This window comes from Rhinolophus ferrumequinum, chromosome 28 (assembly GCF_004115265.2).
Source record: "Rhinolophus ferrumequinum isolate MPI-CBG mRhiFer1 chromosome 28, mRhiFer1_v1.p, whole genome shotgun sequence".
NCBI lineage: Eukaryota > Metazoa > Chordata > Mammalia > Chiroptera > Rhinolophidae > Rhinolophus > Rhinolophus ferrumequinum.
This window is the reverse complement of record NC_046311.1, coordinates 16556651-16578228: the sequence shown is the minus strand read 5'-3', so window position 1 is coordinate 16578228 and position 21578 is coordinate 16556651. Positions and strand designations below refer to the sequence as shown.

General features: G+C 41.8%; 1 protein-coding gene and 1 pseudogene across 3 annotated transcripts in view; both read left to right on the top strand.

The window, feature by feature from the left end:
* Nucleotides 1-1333: 1333 nt before the first annotated feature.
* Nucleotides 1334-21578, top strand: part of TUBGCP5 (tubulin gamma complex associated protein 5) — a 32349-nt gene continuing 12104 nt past the window's right edge. For 2 of the 3 annotated variants that reach the window (XM_033100210.1, XM_033100209.1), the window contains exons 1-16: nt 1334-1535; nt 2694-2747; nt 2857-2965; nt 4793-4889; nt 5305-5384; nt 5594-5729; nt 9543-9657; nt 12146-12235; nt 13019-13112; nt 13791-14037; nt 15546-15748; nt 16770-16885; nt 17986-18251; nt 19186-19384; nt 20007-20195; nt 20969-21151. In XM_033100210.1, the coding sequence (XP_032956101.1) occupies nt 1390-1535; nt 2694-2747; nt 2857-2965; nt 4793-4889; nt 5305-5384; nt 5594-5729; nt 9543-9657; nt 12146-12235; nt 13019-13112; nt 13791-14037; nt 15546-15748; nt 16770-16885; nt 17986-18251; nt 19186-19384; nt 20007-20195; nt 20969-21151 (2324 nt within the window). In that variant the 5' untranslated portion in view covers nt 1334-1389. The remainder of the gene's footprint in view (nt 1536-2693; nt 2748-2856; nt 2966-4792; nt 4890-5304; nt 5385-5593; nt 5730-9542; nt 9658-12145; nt 12236-13018; nt 13113-13790; nt 14038-15545; nt 15749-16769; nt 16886-17985; nt 18252-19185; nt 19385-20006; nt 20196-20968; nt 21152-21578) is intronic. The other variant, XM_033100208.1, reaches the window with a different exon arrangement.
* Nucleotides 9674-11462, top strand: LOC117018895 (methylosome protein 50-like; annotated as a pseudogene).

The following is a 21578-nucleotide window of genomic DNA, read 5'->3' as shown; positions in this document are numbered from 1 at the left end:
GGACATGAATGATAAATGTCTAACTGGTACATTGTTTTGTGCACCTGAAACTAATTTTTTTAAAAAATCCAAAAATAACACAAAAAAGACCGGGTTATAAGACTGGGTCTTATATTAATTTTTGCTCCAAAAGACACATTAGAGTTGATTGTCGGCTAGGTCTTATTTTCAGGGAAACACAGTATATTCTTTATAATTGTGCACTTCTCTTTACATACATGATATCTCACTAAAAATAAATTTATTTACTCAGGCAAAAAAAAAAAGTTTATTTGAGCCAAACTGACAATTGCCAGGAAGCAAAGTCTCAACTGATTGAGCAAATGCTCCAGAAAATGGCCATTTTGCAACTTATTTTATACATTAGAGTCACAGGAGGAAGGTTACATGAAATCCATGGTAGAAAGCAAAGCGGGTAAATCTCTGGGACTGGATAAAAAGCAAAATGGAGAGACACACACTTCTTTTACATTGGTGGCTACAGGATAGTTAATCGCATTTTACAGCAGGTAGAGATGGTATTTGGGGAACAAGATAACAATGAGAGATTTTGTAGTTTCCTGCTCTGGTAGGTTGTGCCCCCTGGGGGGTCCAGAAAGAGGGATTACTGTGACATCCCAAAGGGTGTGTTATTTTAGATGCAAAAAGACAAAAGACGGTTACTTAAGGTAAAGATTGACTTTGTCAAGGAAGCTACAGGCCAAGGATGTGACGTCCCCCCATGGCCCACCTTAGTTAGGAATTTTTAGGGTCACACCACCCTCTGTGGTTATTTTCAGCCTCCTGAACTTGTCAGGTTTAACATGTGATCCCTTTTCCATCCACAGTGTGGTGTCATTTACCCACCAAAAGATGCATCAAAAAATTGCATGACAGGAGGCACAGTACCTCAGCCTGCGTAGCGGACAACCCGCTTTGCTAACATCTGCCACGGTATGGACCACATAGTGTGGGCTATGTAGACAGCCGGCAACTGAGAGATCCTTAGGGATCGCCTCTGGAAGGAGAAGCTGATGCTTAGACAAGGGCAGACAACGAACACCTCATGGTACCTGAAAAGGCAGGTGCAAATAGATACGCTGAATGAGAACCACCTGGCGGCCCTCAAAACACCGTGTTAAACCAGCAACCAAGGTTAACCAGAAACTGTCACTAATCTCGTTAACAAAACCATCTGAGTCTCTGAGGACGCCCCTACGTTTACTCAGGGAAGACTGGAAAACGCACCCTGGTGCCACCAACAGGGATCAGCACGGAGCCTCAACTCGGTAGCGGCGCTACCTCTCGCGAGAGCCTCCACGGCCTCTCCCAGGAGCAACGCAGCGGGAGCGCGAACTCTCGCGAGAGCGAGTACAAACCGGGGGCCTAGCGCCCGGGAGTTGGATAAACATGGCGCGGCCGGGCCCGTCCTGGAGCCGCTTGGACCGAGAGCAGGAGCGCGACGTGCGCGAGCTTGTCCGTCATGTGGCGGGCCTCCGGGATGAGGCGGACCCCAACTTCCAGCTGTCCCTGCACTTCGCCTGGTCCAACTTCAGGTATGAGGCGCGACGCCCGGGCGGGTCCAGGAACGGGGCGGAACTTCTAATACAGTTTCTCAGGCAATTCATTTTTCAAGATTTAGTTGAGATATGCAGAAGTCAGAGCTCTTATTTGTGTTTGTGGAAGTTGTAAGTTAGACGATATTGTTATCATCATTACCTGCAACGGAACTATTACTAAAAGAATGTTGGTAATATTCTGTTTATTTTCAGTAGAAATCTTCTTGAATAGTAAACAGTTTTTCAAAATTTGTAATCTTGATTATCAGCCTTAATGATCATACAAAAAGAGCCTACTTGGTTTACAGTGGGAATAGACAATGAATCTAAAAGCTCACCAAACTTCTGAAATAACAATTCTTAAATGTAACAAATATACGCGTAATAATGTCCGAGTAGAGCATAAAAGGAGAAATTTAAATGCTGTCTCCCAAACAATTTTTGTATTTTCTATGTGATGTGGAACAGGAGTTGTTAACATGAGGGCCTGAAAGTAGAATTCAGGTGTTATAAATTAGGACCAAAAAAAAAAAAATTTACACTAACCAAAAGTAGCATTTCTTTCAATTATGAATGAAAGTAACAAGCAATATTAGCTTACCTGTGAGTGTGTCACCAGTAAATCACATATTTCACATCATGTCATAGTTATTGCAGGTATTTCTCAATATCGTTTACTGTTACTTTAATAGAATTTACGGACCACTGCTAAATCTTGTTACTTAATGCTTTAATAAACAAATGTGTCTTACTCTATTACCAACTTCTAAAAATACTTCACAACTGTATTTCTGTATACTTGGTTTCCTTTGTATTTCATTTTATTATTTAAAAAACATTGTTCTGAGAATGGGACCCCAGGCTTCACTGGACTTCATTATGGCATATAAAGTTTAGGAACCCTGAGAGACTTCGGCTCAGGGCAGTATGGGAAGACAGAGGAGCCAGAGGACAGCTCAGGATGACCTGTGTCCTGCTGGAAGGGTGCTTGAGTACTCTCTGTGGAGCAGTGGTGGTTGGCCTGGATAGTGGAGGTGTTGTGGGGGCAAAGGGGCACTGCTGAGTAGAGGGTGCCTGGGGGGATGGAGGGCAATGATACTTGTCTACTTAGCTTTATGACAAGACTGATGTAAGAATTGCATTTTATCTTTTTAGATTTCATCGTTTCTTGGATGTCAACAGCCACAAAGTAGAAAAGACAATAGAAGGGTAAGTCAGTTTTATATGTATGTATGTATTCAGAAATGTGTGTACTTTTACAGATCTTTTTATTAATACCACTTTATAACTTTCATTTGATTTGTTTGATATATTTTAGAATTTATGAAAAATTCATCATTCATTCTGATCTCAGCAAAGCTGCTAGTTGGAGGAAATTAACTGAGGAATTTCTAAATGCACCACTTCCGAGCACAAAGGAAGTAAAGGTATGCATTGTGAGATCTCTGTGGTGTATCTTACCGTTTCCAATCTGATTATTGTCAAACTTGATTATGTTAATAAACATTCCTTTTAGTGTTGTCCCCTCTCTAGAGCACAATCCCCATAAAACTGATTTAAGTATTGCCCAGTGTTCCTCAGACTTGAGATAAAAGGAAAAGCAAGCTCTTGTTTAATCATCTTCTCAGCCCCAACTTACTTTGAAAATTAAGATCAGAGACTGGCACAAATAATAGCACTGTTTGGCGATCTGAAATCTTTTAAATAGCTACGCAGCCAGGTAATAAGAACTACCTATGTCATGCTTTTAGAGGCCAGGTGCTGTTCTAAGCGCTTTCATATTCAGTTGTGTGTCCCCAAGACCACCCTTAGGCTCGAAGATTCACTAGAGGATTTCACAAAACTGAGAAAGCTGCTCTCCTCACTGGATGGTTCATTTACAGTGAAAGTACAGATTTAAAATGAGCACAGGGAAAGACGCATAGGGAAAGTTTACCAAGTGTCTGCTATGCCTGTAGCATCATACTAGTTGGTGGGAATACAGAATAAATGAGACATGATACCACCAGGTAGTTATTTCATTATGATTATGGTAAACTATGAAAATGTGCGTCAGATGCTATAGAACATATATATAATAGGGAGAGCTCACCTGGTCTGTGGGCATCAGAGACTTCCCTTCCCTTCCTTCCTTGATTTTAACACATCTCTCTTTTCTATGCAAAGTGCATGACTTTTAGCACATTTGGGGTATTTTTATTTATTGCTAACTTTTTAAATGTGTGTTGTGTTTTTTTTTTTAAAGAGAGAGAACTTCTTTTTGTTTTAAAATACTGGGGAATATTGGGGAACAGTATGTTTTTCCAGAGCCCATCAGTTCCAAGTCGTTGGACTTCAGTCTAGTTATGGAAGGCGCAGCTAACTGGCCCATGTGGGAATCGAACCGGCAACCCTGTTGTTCAGAGCTCACGCTCTAACTAATTGAGCCATCCTTTCACCTCTTAAATGTGATTTTAAACAAATAATTTAAGGGCCGGCCCAGTGGCCCTGTGCCTCAGGTGGTTGGAGCGCTGTGCTCCTAAGGCTGAGATCACAGGTTCGATTCCCACGTGGGCCCTTGAGCTGCGCCCTCTACAGCTAAGATTGTGAACAATGGCTCTCCCTGGAGCTGGGCTGCTGTGTGCAGCTGCGGCCAGCCACTGGCGGGTGAGAGCTGCCATGAGCTGCTCACTGAAGACTGGCGACCAACTGACTGCCTCAGCCGGTGGGGAGTGCAAAGCTCCTAACACCAGCATGGGCCAGGGAGCTGTGTCCTACACAACTAGACTGAGAAACAACGGCTTGAACTGGAGTGGGCAGGGGGAAGGCGGAAGAAGGGGAAAAAAAAAATTTAAGTTTTAAAGAAATTTAAAAGTTGAGCAATAGTAAAAGGAACTCCTGGGTACCCTTTGCTCAGGTTCACTGATCAGTGTCCTTTAACCTGAAACAGTTCCTCAGCCTTTCTTCTTCTTGACCTTGGCATTTTGAATTACCCAAGCCAGTTACTTGGTAGCTTGTCCCTCAATGTAGGTTTGTCTGAGTATTCCTCCTCATGATTCAGGGAATGTGTTTTTGACAGGTTCCTGAGGTATACACATTTGAACGATAAAAATGGTTTAGAGATTAGGATTTATTTAGGTATAATTCATATTTTCTCAAACCAGGAAAAAAATGGGAGACATAAATGTCATGACATTATCTTTTCTTTACTCAAACTAGTTTAAAAAGCTCTTAGGAACCTTGGTGATTCATACTCTTCGTTTTTTGTTTTAAAGACAGATGCGCATTATTCCATACTGTCGCTTCTTCTGTGTCTCTCTGATTCTCCTTCAAACCACAATTATGTGGAAACACCAAGAGAGAAAGAAGTGGGTATGTTATCAGATGCTTTAATGTATAGCAAATAAAAAGAAATTGGTTTTATTACTTAATTACATTTATTACTCAATTACATTGAGATTTTATAAAACATTGTAAAAATCTGTGAAACTGAAATATTTCTGTTGCATTGGATGCAATTACAATTGCAGATTTTCATTTAAAATATAAGTTCTGACTTTGTAAGTTAAACTACTTTCAGTTGTATAAAGAGAAAAGTTATTTTTGAAGATAAAGAAATTAAAATTTAAAATGTCAATTTAAGTGTTGCTATATGTTTTTGAACTTTCATTTCCCAAGTGCATTTTGAGTTTTGCTTTTTCCTATAGTTTTGGGTGTTTTTTTTTTGTTTTTCTTTCTCCCCACATGTTTTTTATAAAGCTGATGAGATTTTTCTGTTACATTTTAGAAAAGAAAGATGATTTTGACTGGGGAAGATACTTGATGGAAGGTGAAGAAATTGACCTTAGTCCAGATGTAGAAACACCGGTCAGTGGCGGTAGTTTTGCTATTGAAAATAGAAATGCGTGCCAAGTGATGTAAATGATTTTGATGGGTCCCCGCCCTGCAGCAACTTAACTAAAACAGGAGCACTCTTCAGTTAACTAGAGTAGTTTATTATGCATATAAATATAAATATACACAGGCTTCTACTGTTTTACGCTCTAAGGGTAAGTTGTATTTCCTTTTTAAATCAGAATTGGTCTGAAGACAGTGAAGATGAGGATGATCAACAGCCCTTGAGCAGAGAGGACTCTGGGATTCAGGTGGATAGGACACCATTAGAAGAACCAGATCAAAACAGAAAGCTAGGGCCTCGTGTCCTCTGGAAAGGTACTGTGTATTTTTGGATGCTGGCACCTTTTCTAATCGAAGAATTCTCTAGAAGGGAAGGCAAGTGCTGCAAATCAGTTCCATGTCCTTTAAGATGTTGGTAATAGTGCCTAAGGAGTGGCGCTATAGGATTAGTGTTGAAACGGGGTTTAGAGAGCAATTTTGTTCTATTCTTAGAATTCCGAGAACTTTGTTAGTCCTAAATGTTTTACTTTATTTTTCTTGGAGAAGGATTAACTTTGCTAAAATTGGTAACTAAGAGTCTATATCAAGATCTGTATGATTTAATTTTAAATTTGGATGTCTGCTTTTTCCGTTTTTACTGAAGAACTATGAATTGATAGAGTCGAGACAGCAGGAAGCAAACTTAGAGATTAGATCATCCAATCCTACTTCTTATCTGGTAGATAAGGAAACAAAGGCCTGATGACCGAGGTTTTCCCAGGTCACAGAGCCGTGACACTAACCGCAGAAGCAGTGGTGTGTGACCAGGCCCTGTGCACGGAACTTGAACCTTGCCAAATGGACACAATGTAGTTAAAGCTAATTTCCACATCCTAATGATTTTCCGGTTTTCTGTTTTCTTTCCATACTTTCTAATTCTTCGGACCTTCAGGGCAGAGTGTGGATTTGTCAGCTCGGACACATCATCGTCACTAGTTCCTGCAGAGCCTTTAGTCTAGTGGATTTCTTCTCTTCTCTTTGATCCTCCATTGCCCTGTCTTCCCAGCCCAGCTCTAGGCCCCTGTTCTCATGGAGTTCTCATCTGTGTTCTCACACTGTGTGGCTTGGTGTGCTCTTTATAAATTACATCCTCGTGGGATGTTATGTGTAAGCTCTGTTCTGCTCCTCTTTCATTGAACTCTGTGTTGAATCTGTCCCTGTCACTCTGTGTACGCCTCTTCTGGCACACCTGTTAAGTCTTCTGTGCTTGAGTACGGTATGTGCTTCCATTTGTTTGAGTCTGCTTCCGTTTCTTCAGTATCTGTTTTCCGAGTACAGGTCTTTTACCGCCTAGGTTAAATTTACTCCTAAGATTTTACTCTTTTTGATGCAATTACACATGAGATTGTTTTCTTAATTTCTCTTTCTGATAGTTCGTTATCGATGTATAAAAATGCAACTGATTTCTGACTATTAATTTTGTATCCTGCTACTTTACTGAATTCATTTATCAGTTCTAATAGCTTTTTGGTGGAATCCTTAGGGTACTCTGTATATAGTGTCATGTCATCTGCAAATAATGACAGTTTTACTTTTTCTTTTCCAGTTTGGATGTCTTTTATTTCTTCTTCTTGTCTGATTACTGTGGGTAGGACTTCCAATTTGGACGCGAATGTTGTTACGCTTGCTGTTGTCCCAGAGGCCCCTTAAACTGTCCTCATGTTTTTGGATTCTTTTTTCTTTTTGCTGTTCCAATTGGGTGTTTTCTGATACCTTATCTTTCAAATCACTGATTCAGTCCTCTGCTTCATCTAATCTACTGTTGATTCCCTCTAGTGTATTCTTTCAGTTGTTATGTTCTTCATTTCTGACTGGTTCTTTTTTATGTTTTCTATCTCCATTTTTATGTTTCCTATCTCTTTAAGTTCTCCCTGAGATCATTGAGCATCCTTATAACCAGGGTTTTTGTTTGTTTGCTTTTTTAAGGAGGGCGCAGCTCACAGTGGCCCATGTGGAGATCAAACCTGCAACCTTGGTGTTATCAACACCACGTTCTAACCAACTGAGCTAACCAACCACCACAATATAACCAGTGTTTCGAATTCTGCGTCTGGCAGATTGCTCGTCTCCATTTTGTTTAATTGTTTTTCTGGAGCTTTGTCCTGTTCTTCCGTTTGGGACATGTTTCTTTATCTCCTCATTTTGGCTGTTTCTCTGTGTTTGTTTCAATGTATTATGTAGAGCTGTTATGTTGTCTGGTCTTGGTAGAATGGCCTTATGTTGTAGGTGTCCTTTGGGGCCCAGTAGCGCAGTTTCTCTGGTCACCTGAGTCGGGTGTTCCAGGTGTGTCCCTTGTGTGGGTTGTCTGTGCCCTCCTGTTATAGTTGAGCCTTGATTGCTGTTGGCACATCAGTGGGAGGGATTCACCCTCAGGCTGACTGGTTGTGAGGGCTGACTGTGACCATGGCCAGCCAGTGAAGGAGCTGTAGTGCAGGGGCTGACCCCACGGAGCAGGATTCGCTTTAGTGGTACTCTGGTGTGATCTGAGGCAGGTCACCAGATATGTTGCTTCTGGGGCTTCTTGGAAGAGTCTGGTACAGGCCAAGGTCAGCTGCTGCCTGTGCCTGACCCAGGGCCACCTGCTAGGAGCTACAAAGTGATCTGTGGTTGGAGGCTGTGTGTGCTGGGCTTAGAAGCACTAGGAAAGGCTAAGCTGTGAACCGAGGTCAGCTGCTGCTAGTGTCAGGCTTGGGGCTGCTTAGCATGAGCTACAGGGTGTGACAAGGCCAGATGCTGCTTGTTTGGGGTTTGTGAACCTTTGAGAGGTTTTAAGAAAGTCCGCAGTGTGGGCCGAGACCAGCCGCTTATGAGGGACAGCTGCTGATAGAGGGTTGGGCTGGTGCACGCGTTGGATGGGGTGAGTGGTGTTAGCCAATCTGATGGGGACTCAGACTTGGAGCCTGCCTGTGTCTGCCAGCTATGTGGGGAGGGCACTTCTGCCTCACAGAGAGCTTCGGTCCAGCCCTTGCCCCGGAGCCAGACAATTCAATTCCTCCCTGTGTGTCCCTGGAACTTTCGAGCTGCCGTTCTTTTGCTGGAGCTTAAGCGAGTGTATAGGAGCAAGTGAGTCCATGCACGGGCCCTTTAAATGGACTCCTGAGGCTGCGGCCAACCCTCCGTCTTACCAGGACTGAATCCCTGCTGATTTTCCCAGTGAGAGTTTGTGGGGACTTCTCTCCCTGGCACTGGAACCTTGGGCTAGGGAGCTGCGTGTGGGGCTGGGGCCTCTTACCCCTCGGGGGGACCTCTGTAGACAACATACCCCTCATGGTTTTGAGCTACCGCATATGTGTGTGGGACCAGTCCGTTTTGCGTCTCTGTCTTCCTACATAGCTACTTCTTTATATCCATAGTTATAGGAATCTGTTTAGCTAGACTGCAGGTGGTTCTCAAGGGTGGTTCTATAATTTAGTTGTAATTTTGATGTGGTCACAGGAGGTGGCCAGCACAGCGTTCATGTACTTTGCTATTTTGACTGGAACTTGGGTTTGCTTTTGTTAAATTTAGGATTTTTCATCTTTATTCTTTGATGAATTACTTTTCTTACCATGTTTTTTTCTGGTTTTAGAAGCAAGGTTATATTAGCCTCATAAAGTGTTAGGCAGCTTTCCCTTTTTCTATGTTCTGGAACAACCTGTATAAGGTACCTAATCCTTGTATGGAGCAGCAGTTAGAGGCTGCATCATACCGGACGGATGGGGCATCCGGCTCTGTCATGAGGGTGCTCGGGACCATGTTGGTTATCCTTTCAATTTCTTTAATGATTAGTGATAATTATCAAAGATTATTTCAGCGTTCTTATTCAAATACATATGCTGTTTGTGTCTTTTTATTCATGGGATCATTTTAAAATTGAGTAATATTCTTTTACCTTCTAGTTAATGACAATTAAAATTTGTATGGATGTCTGTATACATAGGATTTTAAATAAGTGATTATATATATAAATGTTGTCAGGTAGCTGTTACTTTGAAGAGCCTTTTTCTGTCGAATATTTAAATGGACTCATACGTTCAGATATTGTGGCAAAGTCAGTCATGTTTTTTTGTTAACTCTTAAAACTTAAACTTACTAAATTTCCTCTGGTAGATGAGCCAGATGCCCGAAGCTGGCTGGAGCAAAACGTGGTCCGTCAGTACTGGACAGTGCGGTCCTCGAGGTTTCCTCATAGTTTACATTTGCACTCCAATTTAGCTGCTGTCTGGTAAGGAGCTAAACTTTTCATTTAATGTATTAATAGAAGAAACTTTGGCTGGGGCCTGCTGGAGCTGAATCTCTGGTGGGCATCCAGTTTGGGTCTTGAACCTTGAAGATGCAGAAGGAAACCCCGCCTCTCCTCGTGTCCTCAGCGTTGGTTGAGGAACCTTCCTCCATATTCCCGCTTGTATGGAGCAGCAGTTAGAGGCTGCATCGTACCGGATGGATGGGGCATCCGGCTCTGGGCCTCGAGCCTGAGTGGCTGTTGCTGGGCTGGGTCCCTATGGCTTCTCAGGGACCCTCGTGCTGCCCCCAACGAAGGCTTCTGCTCTGCTAGAGTCCACAGGGAGGCCAGAGTGACTGACCTCCGTTGGGTGGGGGACAGAGCTATTGTAGTGGCTTCCGATTCAGGTGCTGTTGGATTGTGGGAAGTGGATGAGAATGAGACACTCATTGTCAGCAAGGCCTGCAAGTATGAGCATGATGACAGTGTCATAGTTGGTGTCCTGAGCTCTGGCATACAAGCTGTCAAGGTTAGGGACCTTGCTCAGCAGATGGAACTGAGTTCATACCAGGCTCCCTCTAGGCACGTCACCTGTATTGCTGCGTCTCCCTACGAGAATTCTGTTTCTTTCCTGCAGCAAGGACAACAGAATTTCACTGTGGGATGCCCTATCCCAAGCCAGCATCACTGAGGGGCTGCATACCCCGGTCACCTTCCTATCACTGGCTTGGCATCCTGAGCAGAGTGAGGTCTTCGTCTTTGATGATGAGAGCGGGGCTGTCCCTTGTGGACCAAGGGTGTGAGCTGGGCTGCTGTCCTGCTCACGCAGTGACCCTTTCTGGCCTGTCACTGAAGACCGCTCCCTTGCTGGGCTGGACTCAGGCCTTTCCAAGGTGTGTAAGAGCCGAGCCCACATGAGAGATGCTGCTCGATTCCCGCTCAACCTCTTTCTGCAGTGGGCAGAGACCGTCCAGTCGTCCGCCACATCGTGCCCACAGAGCCTCTGCCAGCCCCTGTGTCATCGAGTGCATTGGGTTTAAGACAGAAAGCAAATCACACATGAGTAGCCTCTCCTGTTAGCCATGCCCTCTCAGTTTGTGGACAACACACGTGTGGACACACCAGTCTGTGTACTTCCAGGCATGTCTCGGCCTGGGGTTCTAGCGTCACAGGGAAGGACAACGTTCTTGAAGATGGACGTGTATGTGTGTCTGAGTGTGTGTGTAGACACATAGCTTCTGATGGTGGAGGGAATTAAAAAGTCCATCCCATATCTTTCCCATCTCCACTCCCCCCCAAAAACAAGAGTTCACGAGGGTTTTACGCTTCCTGTGTAGATGTGCCGTGTCTGAATGAGGCGTGGGATATGGGCATTCCTGGGTTCTAGGATGCAGTGCATACACCTCTCACGGAGGTAGGAGCAGCTTAATTTTTTTTTTTTGCAGAGCTTAATCCCCCTTTACCACAAGCTATGCGTCCATTCACAGAGATCCAATCCAACTCCCCTTGAGGAAGAGGCAGGTCACTCCCTCCAGTTCTGCACGTCTCCTTGCTGTTAAACTGAGACAGGTCCATTCTCTGGCTGAATGAGAAGTTTGGCTGGTGCCCGCGTAATAAATAGACTTGTAGGGACATGTCTGCCACATTTCCTACCTGAAAGTGGCCTGGAGCCTGACCCTCCTGCCCTTGAGCCCCTTTCTTTGGGTGTAGGAAGTCTGAATGCTGCTTTTGCGGACTCTGAATATTTTAAATTGCAGCATCAGAAGTGCTGGTGAGATGAAAAGTTTAGGCTTTGTTGGCCTGTGTTTTGGGGGGAAAAAACAAAAAAACTTCAATGTTAATATTTGGTTTTGATTTGTGATTTACATCAAGTACATCCCTGAAATTTAAACTTACTGTGTTTTTTTTCACAATTCTAATTGAACAGTTTTTAATTATTTCATTGTTATTTTTTAAATGAAATTATTTAATTATAATATGTCTTGATTTTCAAAGTGACTGGATTGCTATAAGGCCACTCATTTGATTTTCATTTCAGTGCACTTATTGCAAAAATACAGTTACTATTTTGACAAAAACAGTACATAGTTTTAAACTATTGCCTAAATCAGTAATAGATACAATACCGTGTTCCCCCAGAAATAAGACCTAGCCGGACCATCAGCTGTAATGTGTCTTTTGGAGCAAAAATTAATATAAGACCGGGTCTTATATTAATTTTTGCTCCAAAAGACACATTACAGCTGATGGTCCGGCTAGGTCTTACTTTCAGGGAAAAATGGTAATTGGAATCGCTCTGAAATTGCTTCTCCAAGAGTATTTCAGTTGATTTGTGAAAATGATCGTAGGAGGGCATTTACAGCCTGTCTTGTGTTTATTTGCTTATTGATTACTGGTTAAGTTACCACTAAATTGCATACATTCTTTGAGACATGTAATTTTACTAAATGAGAGACCTTTCCATTGATACTTGATATTTGCTATCTAACAGGGACCAACACCTGTACAGCAGTGACCCATTATATGTTCCAGATGACAGAGTTTTTGTTACAGAGACACAGGTTATTCGGGAAACTCTATGGTAAGACTTATTAACCTATAATAGTCTAGAAGACTTTATTAGTGAGAAGCAGAATGTTGGTTTTTTAAAGAAAAGTGTTGAGGGTTTTTCCACATGCCAACTAGAAATAGGCCATTAAGTATGAACCCTAAACAGTTCCCAGTAGGTACCTGCGCTTGGATTGGGGGACTCAGGAAGCCCAAACTTCAGACTCAAACGTGGAGATTGTGAGATTTGGATATATTCTTTCCCATTTTGAGTAACTTAATATAGAATTTATATATGATATATGATTTGTTCTCTCTGTGTAGTTTTAATGAGTTCAAAGCAAAGTTCCTAATTTGCTGCTTACTGCTCTTAATGGGCAGAGTATATTAGTGAAAGTTAGCTGGGCTCCATACCTGGAAACCAGGAATCTAAGAAATTAGAGTGTTCGCACAGAAATGCAAGTGAGAACCGGAATGTGTAATGCTCTTACTCCTGAGCTGCCAGATTCTGCTCCTCTGCCAGAAAGCACAATACTGACGTTCTTAAGAATGGGAAGATGTTTGGACCGTCTCATGTGAAGAAATGCTTTGACAACAGGGACTGTTTGGATCTTCTCTCTAAGATAATATTGAAATGTCTTGAGTCTTAAGGGAATCAGATAAAAAGATTGATGTGTTCTGTTTTCTAATGCTGTGTTGTTCTCTGCCCCACCACCCCACCCCCAATTCTGAGTCTTTCATTAAAATTTCTTAGTTATTATTATAGTGAATATTTTGCTAGACTTACTGTACATTCTTCTTTTTTATTTCGTTTCAGGTTACTTTCAGGGGTAAAAAAGCTCTTTATATTTCAGTTGATAGATGGGAAGGTAACTGTGAGAAACAATATTATAGTAACTCATTTGACACATGTAAGTTATTTGTTTTTATTATAATTACAATTAAATAAAAGGATTTATGTAAACCATGGTATATAACTAGAATATTTTGTAGTATAAAAACTACTAAATGTATTAGAATATCCAAAAAGCAAAATTAAGCTGTGTGTCTGTATTGTACTTAGAGAATTGTTTAGTATTGTTTGTGATGTTCACATTTGGTTTTGATTTGTGGTTTCTTTTTTTCTTCATTTTAAACTTTTATTTATTTTAAGTGTGTTTTTCCAGGACCCATTAGCTCCAAGTCAAGTAGTTGTTTCAATCTAGTTGTAGAGGGCGCAGCTCACACTGGCCCGTATGGGGATCGAGCTGGCGACCCTTGTGTTACGAGCATCACGATCTAACCAACTGAGCCAACCAGCCGTCCCTGATTTGTGTCTTCTGCTTTTTTCCCTGTTATTCTTTATTGGGAAAGCTGTATACTGTAATTCTTTTGCCTATAGTGCATTTATCTGATAAGTATTTTTTAAAAAATATAAGCCACAATTCCATATTCTGTAGAAAGTAATGCTTACGCTATCCTTTGAATCTAAAACTAAATATCTGTTTTATGTTCTAAACAGTCACAAAACAAGTGTTTTACAGTGGGGGGTTATGACTGTGAGTGCTTACAGAGACTGACTAAACAATTGTAGTTTGCTTCTGTTGCAGAGCTGTTTACGGTCAGTGCTGGAACAGGTAGCGGCCTATGGCCAGGTCGTGTTCCAGCTCCAGGAGTTCATCGACGACGTCACGGGGCACAGCTGCGAAAACACATTGCCTGGAAATGGTTCCGTCCTTCACACGTTGCCTGAAGCTCCATTCAGAACATACCAGGCTTTCATGTGGGCCCTGTACAAATACTTTATTAGTTTCAAAGAGGAACTTACAGAAATTGAGAAGTGTATCATTAAGAACGGTATTTCAATGTTCTTCCCTTTTACTCGTAGGATCCATAAGTCATATTTTGAGTGTCACTTAAGTTATTAATTGATATAAGCTTTGAAAATTACATGGCAAATAAGTAATTCTCATGAATACATTCTTTTTTTTATTTTAAATTTACACTTTAAGCCATTCATATCTCTTAAAATCCAAACAGTACAGAAGGATTTACGGTAAAAATTTTTCCCCTTGCTCCGGTTCTCCACGCGAGTACTCAGTTCCCCTCCCCAAAGACATCCAAGTCATCAGTTACTTGTGCATCTTTCCAGAAATAATTTAGACGTACACAGTCAATGCATATTCCTATCTGCTTACCTAGAAGTCTATTATCTATCTGCTCTCTCCAAATTGTTTTTTAATTTATATTTTGAGGTGTATTATCTCAGGTATATAAAGAGCCTCCTTGTTCTTTTTTTTACAAATTGAGTTTTGTATGGATGGATCATAGACCAGTGCCCTTTTGGTGGACATTTAGGATGTTTCTGATCTTTGGCTCTTGCCAGTAGTGCTGCAGTAAAAACCACTTCCATGTAAGTAATTGTTCGTGTGTGCAGCAACTTACCTGTAGCATGAATTCTTAAGAGTGAAAATGCTAGGCCCAAGGGGATGTGATGGCATGTGTGACTTCATAGATGTCACGCCATTGTTCTCCACGGAGGTGCAGATAAGTGACTTTATTCTCTTGCCAGCAGGGTGTCTGAATACCTGTTGCCAACAGTGTTATCAGACTTTTTGATCTTCACCAATATGTTAGGTGTAAAATGATAAACCAGTGTAGGAGTCTTCCTCCTCCACTTTTATTAGCAACTCCTGCAAAAAATAGTACAAAGAGGTCCTGTGTCTTCATCACCCAACTTCCCCCAGCTGTGACAGCTTACGCAATTATGGATGTTAACAAAACTAGGAAATTGACATTGGCATAATACACTACGTAGTCTGCAGAGCTAATGTGGGTTTCAGCAGTTTTGCAGGCACTTGCTCTTTGTAGGAAGGGAAGTAATATCTTTGTGCGTAGTTCTGTGACATTTTGTCACCTGTGTAGATTCATACAACCACCTCCATGTTCAGGATTCAGAGTTGTGCCATCCCGACGAAGGAACTTGCTCTTGGCAGCCCCTGCACTCAGTCACCCGTTCCCATCCCCTCACTGAAACAGCAGCCCACTGTTCTTTATTCGCCCCATGTAGTTTTAACTTGCATTCTTTCATCACAGGTGAGGTCTAGTATCTTTGTGTATATTTAAGAATCACTCGTATTTCCTTTTCCGTGAACTGTCAGTTCCTTTATATATTACTTTTCTGCTGAGTTGTCTTTTTTTTCTTCAGGGAGTTCTTTCTTTAGGAAAATTCACCCCGTGTGATATGAGATGAAAACCCACCATCCTCCAGTTTGCTGTGCCTTTCCACGTGGTAGAACATTTTTGTCACATTGGAACACAGATATTTTTCCTTGCTAATGAGTGTGATTTCTCGGTTTTTGCAGATACTACGATAACTCTTGCAATAGTAGTAGACAAGTTGTCACCTCGACTGGCTCAGCTCAAGGTTTTGCACAAAGTATTTAGTACCGGAGTAGCAGAAGTTCCACCCGACACTCGGAACGTCGTTCGGGCATCCCACCTACTTAACACACTGTACAAGGCCATTCTTGAATATGACAGTGTTGGAGAAGCGTCTGAGCAAACCGTACGTAGGACCCTCATCTGGTCTATAATGTGGGACTGCATTCTGCCCAGCCAGAGGCGTAGTGGATAGCTTCTCGTAGCTCTGGGCCAAAAGGGTGCTCACATCATACTGTGCCAGACAGTTGTGCAGGGTTTTTAAATCAGCTTCTAAATTATAATTGACATGGTTATGAAAACATAAAAGCAAGATGTGAAAAATACCTAGCTGACTTACATAGATATTGAAGTAACCCTTTCTTAAATAAAAATGCAAATCTATCATATGAGGCATCTAGAGTAGTCCCATTCATAGGAAGAAAGTAGAATGTTGGTACCAGGTCCTCGGGAGCAAGGAGAAAAGGGGAGATGTTTAATTCTTACAGAGTTGTAGTTCTGAGTATGAAAAAGTTCCGGGGCTCTATTTTCACAACAATGTGGACATGCTTAACACTATTGAACTGTACACTTAGAGATGTTGATAGTGTATTTTATGTGTTTTTTGCCACAGTTTAAAAAACTAGAAATCTGAAAAAAAAATGGTACAAATCTAACCAGAGACTACTCTGGAAAACTGCAGGTTTGTTTGGGCACGTGTTTGTGGTATGTCTCCTGGTGTCCCTTTGCTTTCCCACCATTTTGGTGAGTATAAAGGGGGTTGGCTTCTGCAGCAAGGCACTGTTTGTCCTGCTGGGGAGTAGAGTAGAATGAACTCATTGCTGCATTCTTAATGGACGTTGTACTAACTACACTAGCTAGCATAACCGTCGCCCAGGTTGGACAGTCCCATTTAGAATGAACTGGTGTCCCTGGTAACTCTCACTCTCAAGAGAGTCCTGGTGTGGACCACAGACAATGTGGTCATCTCACGTTTAGGTGAGTTTTTCATAAGGAGTTTATAGCATATGTTTTAGATCTTTAATTTCTTACTTTGTTTCAAAAAACACAGAAAACCAATCACTTTGTAAGAGGCATTTGAGAACTGTCATGTCTCATCTCATGCAGAGATGAAGGCATTCTGAGGGGTAGGCGTGCTGTGCCCGTAGGTCTCCCTGCTCTTCTCTCTCTGGGTGGAGACGGTGCGGCCCTACCTGCAGACGGTGGACGAGTGGATAGCGCACGGGCACCTGTGTGACCGCGCCAGGGAGTTCATCATCCAGAGGTGAGGGCCAGGTGTCACCTCACCCTCCACGGTACAGTGACGCGCTGTCATTTGCTCGTGATGCGAAGGGGGCGGTGCCACTGACACAGCTGTGTGGCCAACACAGGCAGGTTCTGCTGCACTCAGAGAAGACGTCAGGTGCCAGCCCAAAAGTATTCTGAGTTTCATGTCAGTTCCCAGCTTTTCTTAGCACACTATATTTTTGAGTGCAAGTGTATTTATGGATGGTATGCTCAAAGGCACACTGCTTTCCAATAAAAACGGGCCTGATAACAGTTGGCTTCAGTTGTTTCCATTACAAATTATTCGTATGATGAAAGATAGGAAAATATTCTAGAATATTCCTCCAGAACATTTATTTCTCCAAATTGCGACTCTTTTTTACCCCTGCGGGTAATTGATTTTTCTGAGTAGAATCATAGGAACTGTAATATGTAACCGCTCTCACTGTCAGCTCACTTTGAACCTGTGGGCTCTGTTTGGATATATGCTTTTGATAGACAGTTATCTGTCTAACTCAGCGGGAAGGATCACCTCACGTCCCCAGGTCTCTGCAAAGGCAGCCCTGTTTACACAGCGCTCATATAAATGAGCCTGCCTTTCTCTTCTCGAATCTCATGTCTCTCGTGTTCTCTTTCAACTATCTCACAGGAGAATTTTGTAAAAGTGGGATTCTGACTATTCTTTGAGGTAATGAGTAACTCTCATTTCTTTGTTTAAAAGCAGTTTTCAGTTAAGAATCTGTGTGGGAAAAGGAGGTGGAAGTCTTGGGATTACTTTCCCAGGAGATGGCAAAATGGGTCAATTGTTATTCTGCCTCTAAAGAAGAACAGACTCATCATATTTTCTTTAGTTCCAATTCAGGAAACCTTCTACTTAGTTAAAATTTACCTATGCCACTCAGAGTGCTTATCCACATTTCTATGTTAAACTGAAGTCAGATAAAATCTTCCCTCTTTTGCATGGAGGTTGCTTCATTTTTACCAATAATTGATATGACTATTTTCAAATGTCTAGATAATATGCCTGAGCTAGAACAGACACACCGTTGTTTTTAAGGGAGAAAACTTAAAGTTTAATATTCTTCTGAATCTCCATAGAAACAAAAATGTTCCGGTAAATCACAGAGACTTTTGGTATGCCACTTACACGCTGTACAGTGTATCAGAAAAGACGGAAAATGAAGAAAAAGTGAGTGATAGCGCTAGTGCGAGTTCTGGCAGTGACCGGGGGCCCAGCAAGCAGCACACCATGGTGTCCTTCCTCAGGCCTGTCCTGAAGCAGATCATAATGGCTGGCAAGTCTATGCAGCTGCTGAAGAACCTGCAGGTGGCGGACAGCCCTACGGGCCAGGCCACGGCCAGAGGTGGGCTCCTTTCCTCTGCGTCTCCCTCATCACTCGTGTCACCCTGAGATCTGTCACTGTTTTCTAGTGTGAAATTGATCAGCGCCTTTGGTTGCACAGAACTTCACCACCACCACGCTCAAACTGCGATCATGCTGCTCCTGATAGAGAAGAGAGTGTCCTCATGGGGGACTTTTAGCGCTGTGTTTCAAAGGCAGTGACAGTTCCACATGCTTTTTCCTTACCCTTGTACTTTAGGACTGGTCCTTAAGAAATGAGTCTCTGGCGTTTAATGCCGTGCAGCACTTAGCTCTTAAAGACCATGAACCCTGGGAGGTAGGAATTCGTTGGTGAGCAGTTCAGACTTGATCATGGATTTTGAGAAAATCTTGATATAATGTCCAGTCTTTTTTGATGCAATTCAAACAGTGTACTTAAAGGTTTATCAACTGACTTCAAAAGACTTGAGAGGTATAAATGTGACCCTTAGTTGTTTTGCTTGTAAATCACTTTAATGTTACATTAATTATTTTGTGTTATTGTATCTACTCTAAAACTTTCACTTTGGGATCTTTCCTTTTTGACTGAAGAACAAAATGTAATGAGCTTTCCGGGGCCACTGTTGGAAGTGTTTTTTCCACAACTTCTGTTAGTGTTGTCACTGCTTATCCAGTGCTATGGTAACTTTATTTTCAAGCAGCCTGCTTATGGTATTACTCTGTTCAGAAAAAAATTAGCTTCTACTTCGAATGTTTAACCATGAATTTTTTAGTTGTAGCAGAAGCTGTGACACTGTAGTCAGACTGTACTATAAAGGTAATGATACAGGGGCAGACTCTCGTAGGCCAAGGGAAAATACCAGGCTACATTCAGATACAATTGTATAATACTGCTTAATGTTATTAATGGTTTTTACTAGATCATAGTTCACCTGATACATTTCTTTATGTTTTAGATGCAGAAAGAAAAAGCTTGTATACCCTCTTCCTGGAATCTGTGCAGTCCCGTCTGCGACATGGAGAAGACCCCACTGCACAGGTCCTCCCTGAGCAGCAGGTGGCCAGAGAGAAACTGATTAAGATGCAGTCCATCGCTGAAGCGCATCTTGAACTGGACGACGTCCATGACCCACTGCTGGCAATCAACTTTGCAAGGTGAAACACTGCAAGGTTTAGATGGTTGAAATGGCAGAATCTGTGCATTATTTAGTAACTGTTTATTTCTGCCAGGTAAGGCTTTCCAGCCTTCAAAATAAAAACCTTTGTAGCCTCTCCTTCCCGGGGAATGCAGTACATGTAGATACTGTGTTCACTGATTTCAGATGTCTAGTTTGGCCTCCTTGTTGCTTGTGAAAGGCCACAGGGGACCTACCATGTGCCCTAGGCCCATGGGGAGTGCTGTCATCTATGGAAGATGCACTTACGTCTGGGTCATGGGTGGGCATCTAACACATAGGCAGACCCTCTGTCTGCCTAAAGTATACCTCAGCCCGTGGGTTCTTTCAGGCACCTAGTACCCACATGGTGCTCTTTTATGGGATCCCGCCGTTCACTGCCAGTGGCCCTAATGGCGAGACACACCTAACGTCCTAGACCCTGAAGGCAGAAGTGACTCTGAACTACTGGTCCACTCAGTATGTTTTGAGGAAAGGTTTTCTCTTTCTGTCATAGTTGGTAATTTTAAGACTAAAGGTTAAATAGTACTCTGGAGTTTTGATTTAAGCGAGTTCTGTTGAGATCAGCCTTTAGAAAGAAGACTCATGTTTTTATGTTAAAGGTTGTATTTGGAACAGAGTGACTTTCATGAGAAGTTTGCAGGTGGAGATATACGAATGGATAGATCGTCCGAATCTGTGACGTGCCAGACTTTTGAATTAACACTGAGATCTTGCCTCTATCCTCATATTGACAAGCAGTATCTCGATTGCTGTGGAAACCTCATGCAAACGCTGAAAAAAGATTACAGGTGTGCGGGAGTGTGGTTTTGGAAGTAGTTGGTAGTTTATTGGACTTTAAGAACAGCTAGAATTATTTTAAATCCTGTATTTCAAATTTTTATTAGAGTCGTAAAGAGATGTGCAGTACAGTTTTCTTTTGAGAGAATCAACCATTAATGTTTTCGTAATTATGTTGTGAAATACAATTCTTTGTGTGTTTCTGAGACTGTATTCCAAAAGAAAAACAGAAAAAGCTTGTTGCACAAAAATGCCCATCACAAAATCTGCTATCAGAGGAAAAAACATGCAGTTACTTAGTAGTGGATGACTAGTTCTTTAAATTATGGCATATCCATGAACATGGCATATCCGTGTCGTGTGTGAACTTCATAAAGTTCATACAAATTGTGTTTATGCAGTTTTAAATAATGTAAAATGTTCTTAAAGCTTAAAAAGTGGGATATATAATATGGTGAGAACTATATGTTTTTTAAATATGCAGAAAAAGAAAGACTGGAAAGAAATACCTCAAATACTAACAGTGAAAATTCACTAAGAATGGTTAGCATTTTTTCTCACACTTTTGTGACTGCCCAATTTTCTACATTTTGAAAAAATAACTTCTTTCTGATTATTAAAGTAAAACAAACACTGTTTTTATTTTTAACGAAGTATTTGAGAGGTGTTAGTATTTGTGATTTTAGTAAATGTAGAGTGTAAACTTGTGTCACTGAAATTGGTAGCAAAACCTGGTATTGATGCAGAGTACCTGTCTCATGTTGCTTATTTTCTCTCCATTCAGGTTGGTGGAGTACTTACAGGCCATGAGAAATTTTTTTTTAATGGAAGGTGGAGATACCATGTATGACTTCTACACCTCAATTTTTGATAAAATAAGAGAAAAGGAAACCTGGCAAAATGTGTCTTTTCTTAACGTTCAGCTCCAAGAAGCAGTAGGACAACGTTATCCTGAAGATAGTTCACGGTAAAATATGGGAGGCACCTTTCATTTTAAATATTACAAAGTAATCCATGTTCCGTGAACTCTTCTTTGCATTTTTTTTTTTTAAATGGAACATTTTTTTTTTTCTTTTAAGATTTTATTGGCGAAGGGGAACAGGACTTTATTGGGGAACAGTGTGTACTTCCAGGCCTGTTTTCCAAGTCAAGTTGTTGTCCTTTCAGTCTTAGTTGTGGAGGGTGCCGTTCAGCTTCAAGTTGTTGTCCTTTCAGTATTAGTTGTGTCAGGCGCAGCTCAGCTCCAGGTCCAGTTGCCATTGCTGGTTGCAGGGGGCACAGCCCACCGTCCCTTGCGGGAGTTGAACCGGCAACCTTGTCGTTGAGAGGATGCACTCCAACCAACTGAGCCATCCGGGAGCTCAGTGGCAGCTCAGCTCACGGTGCCATGTTCA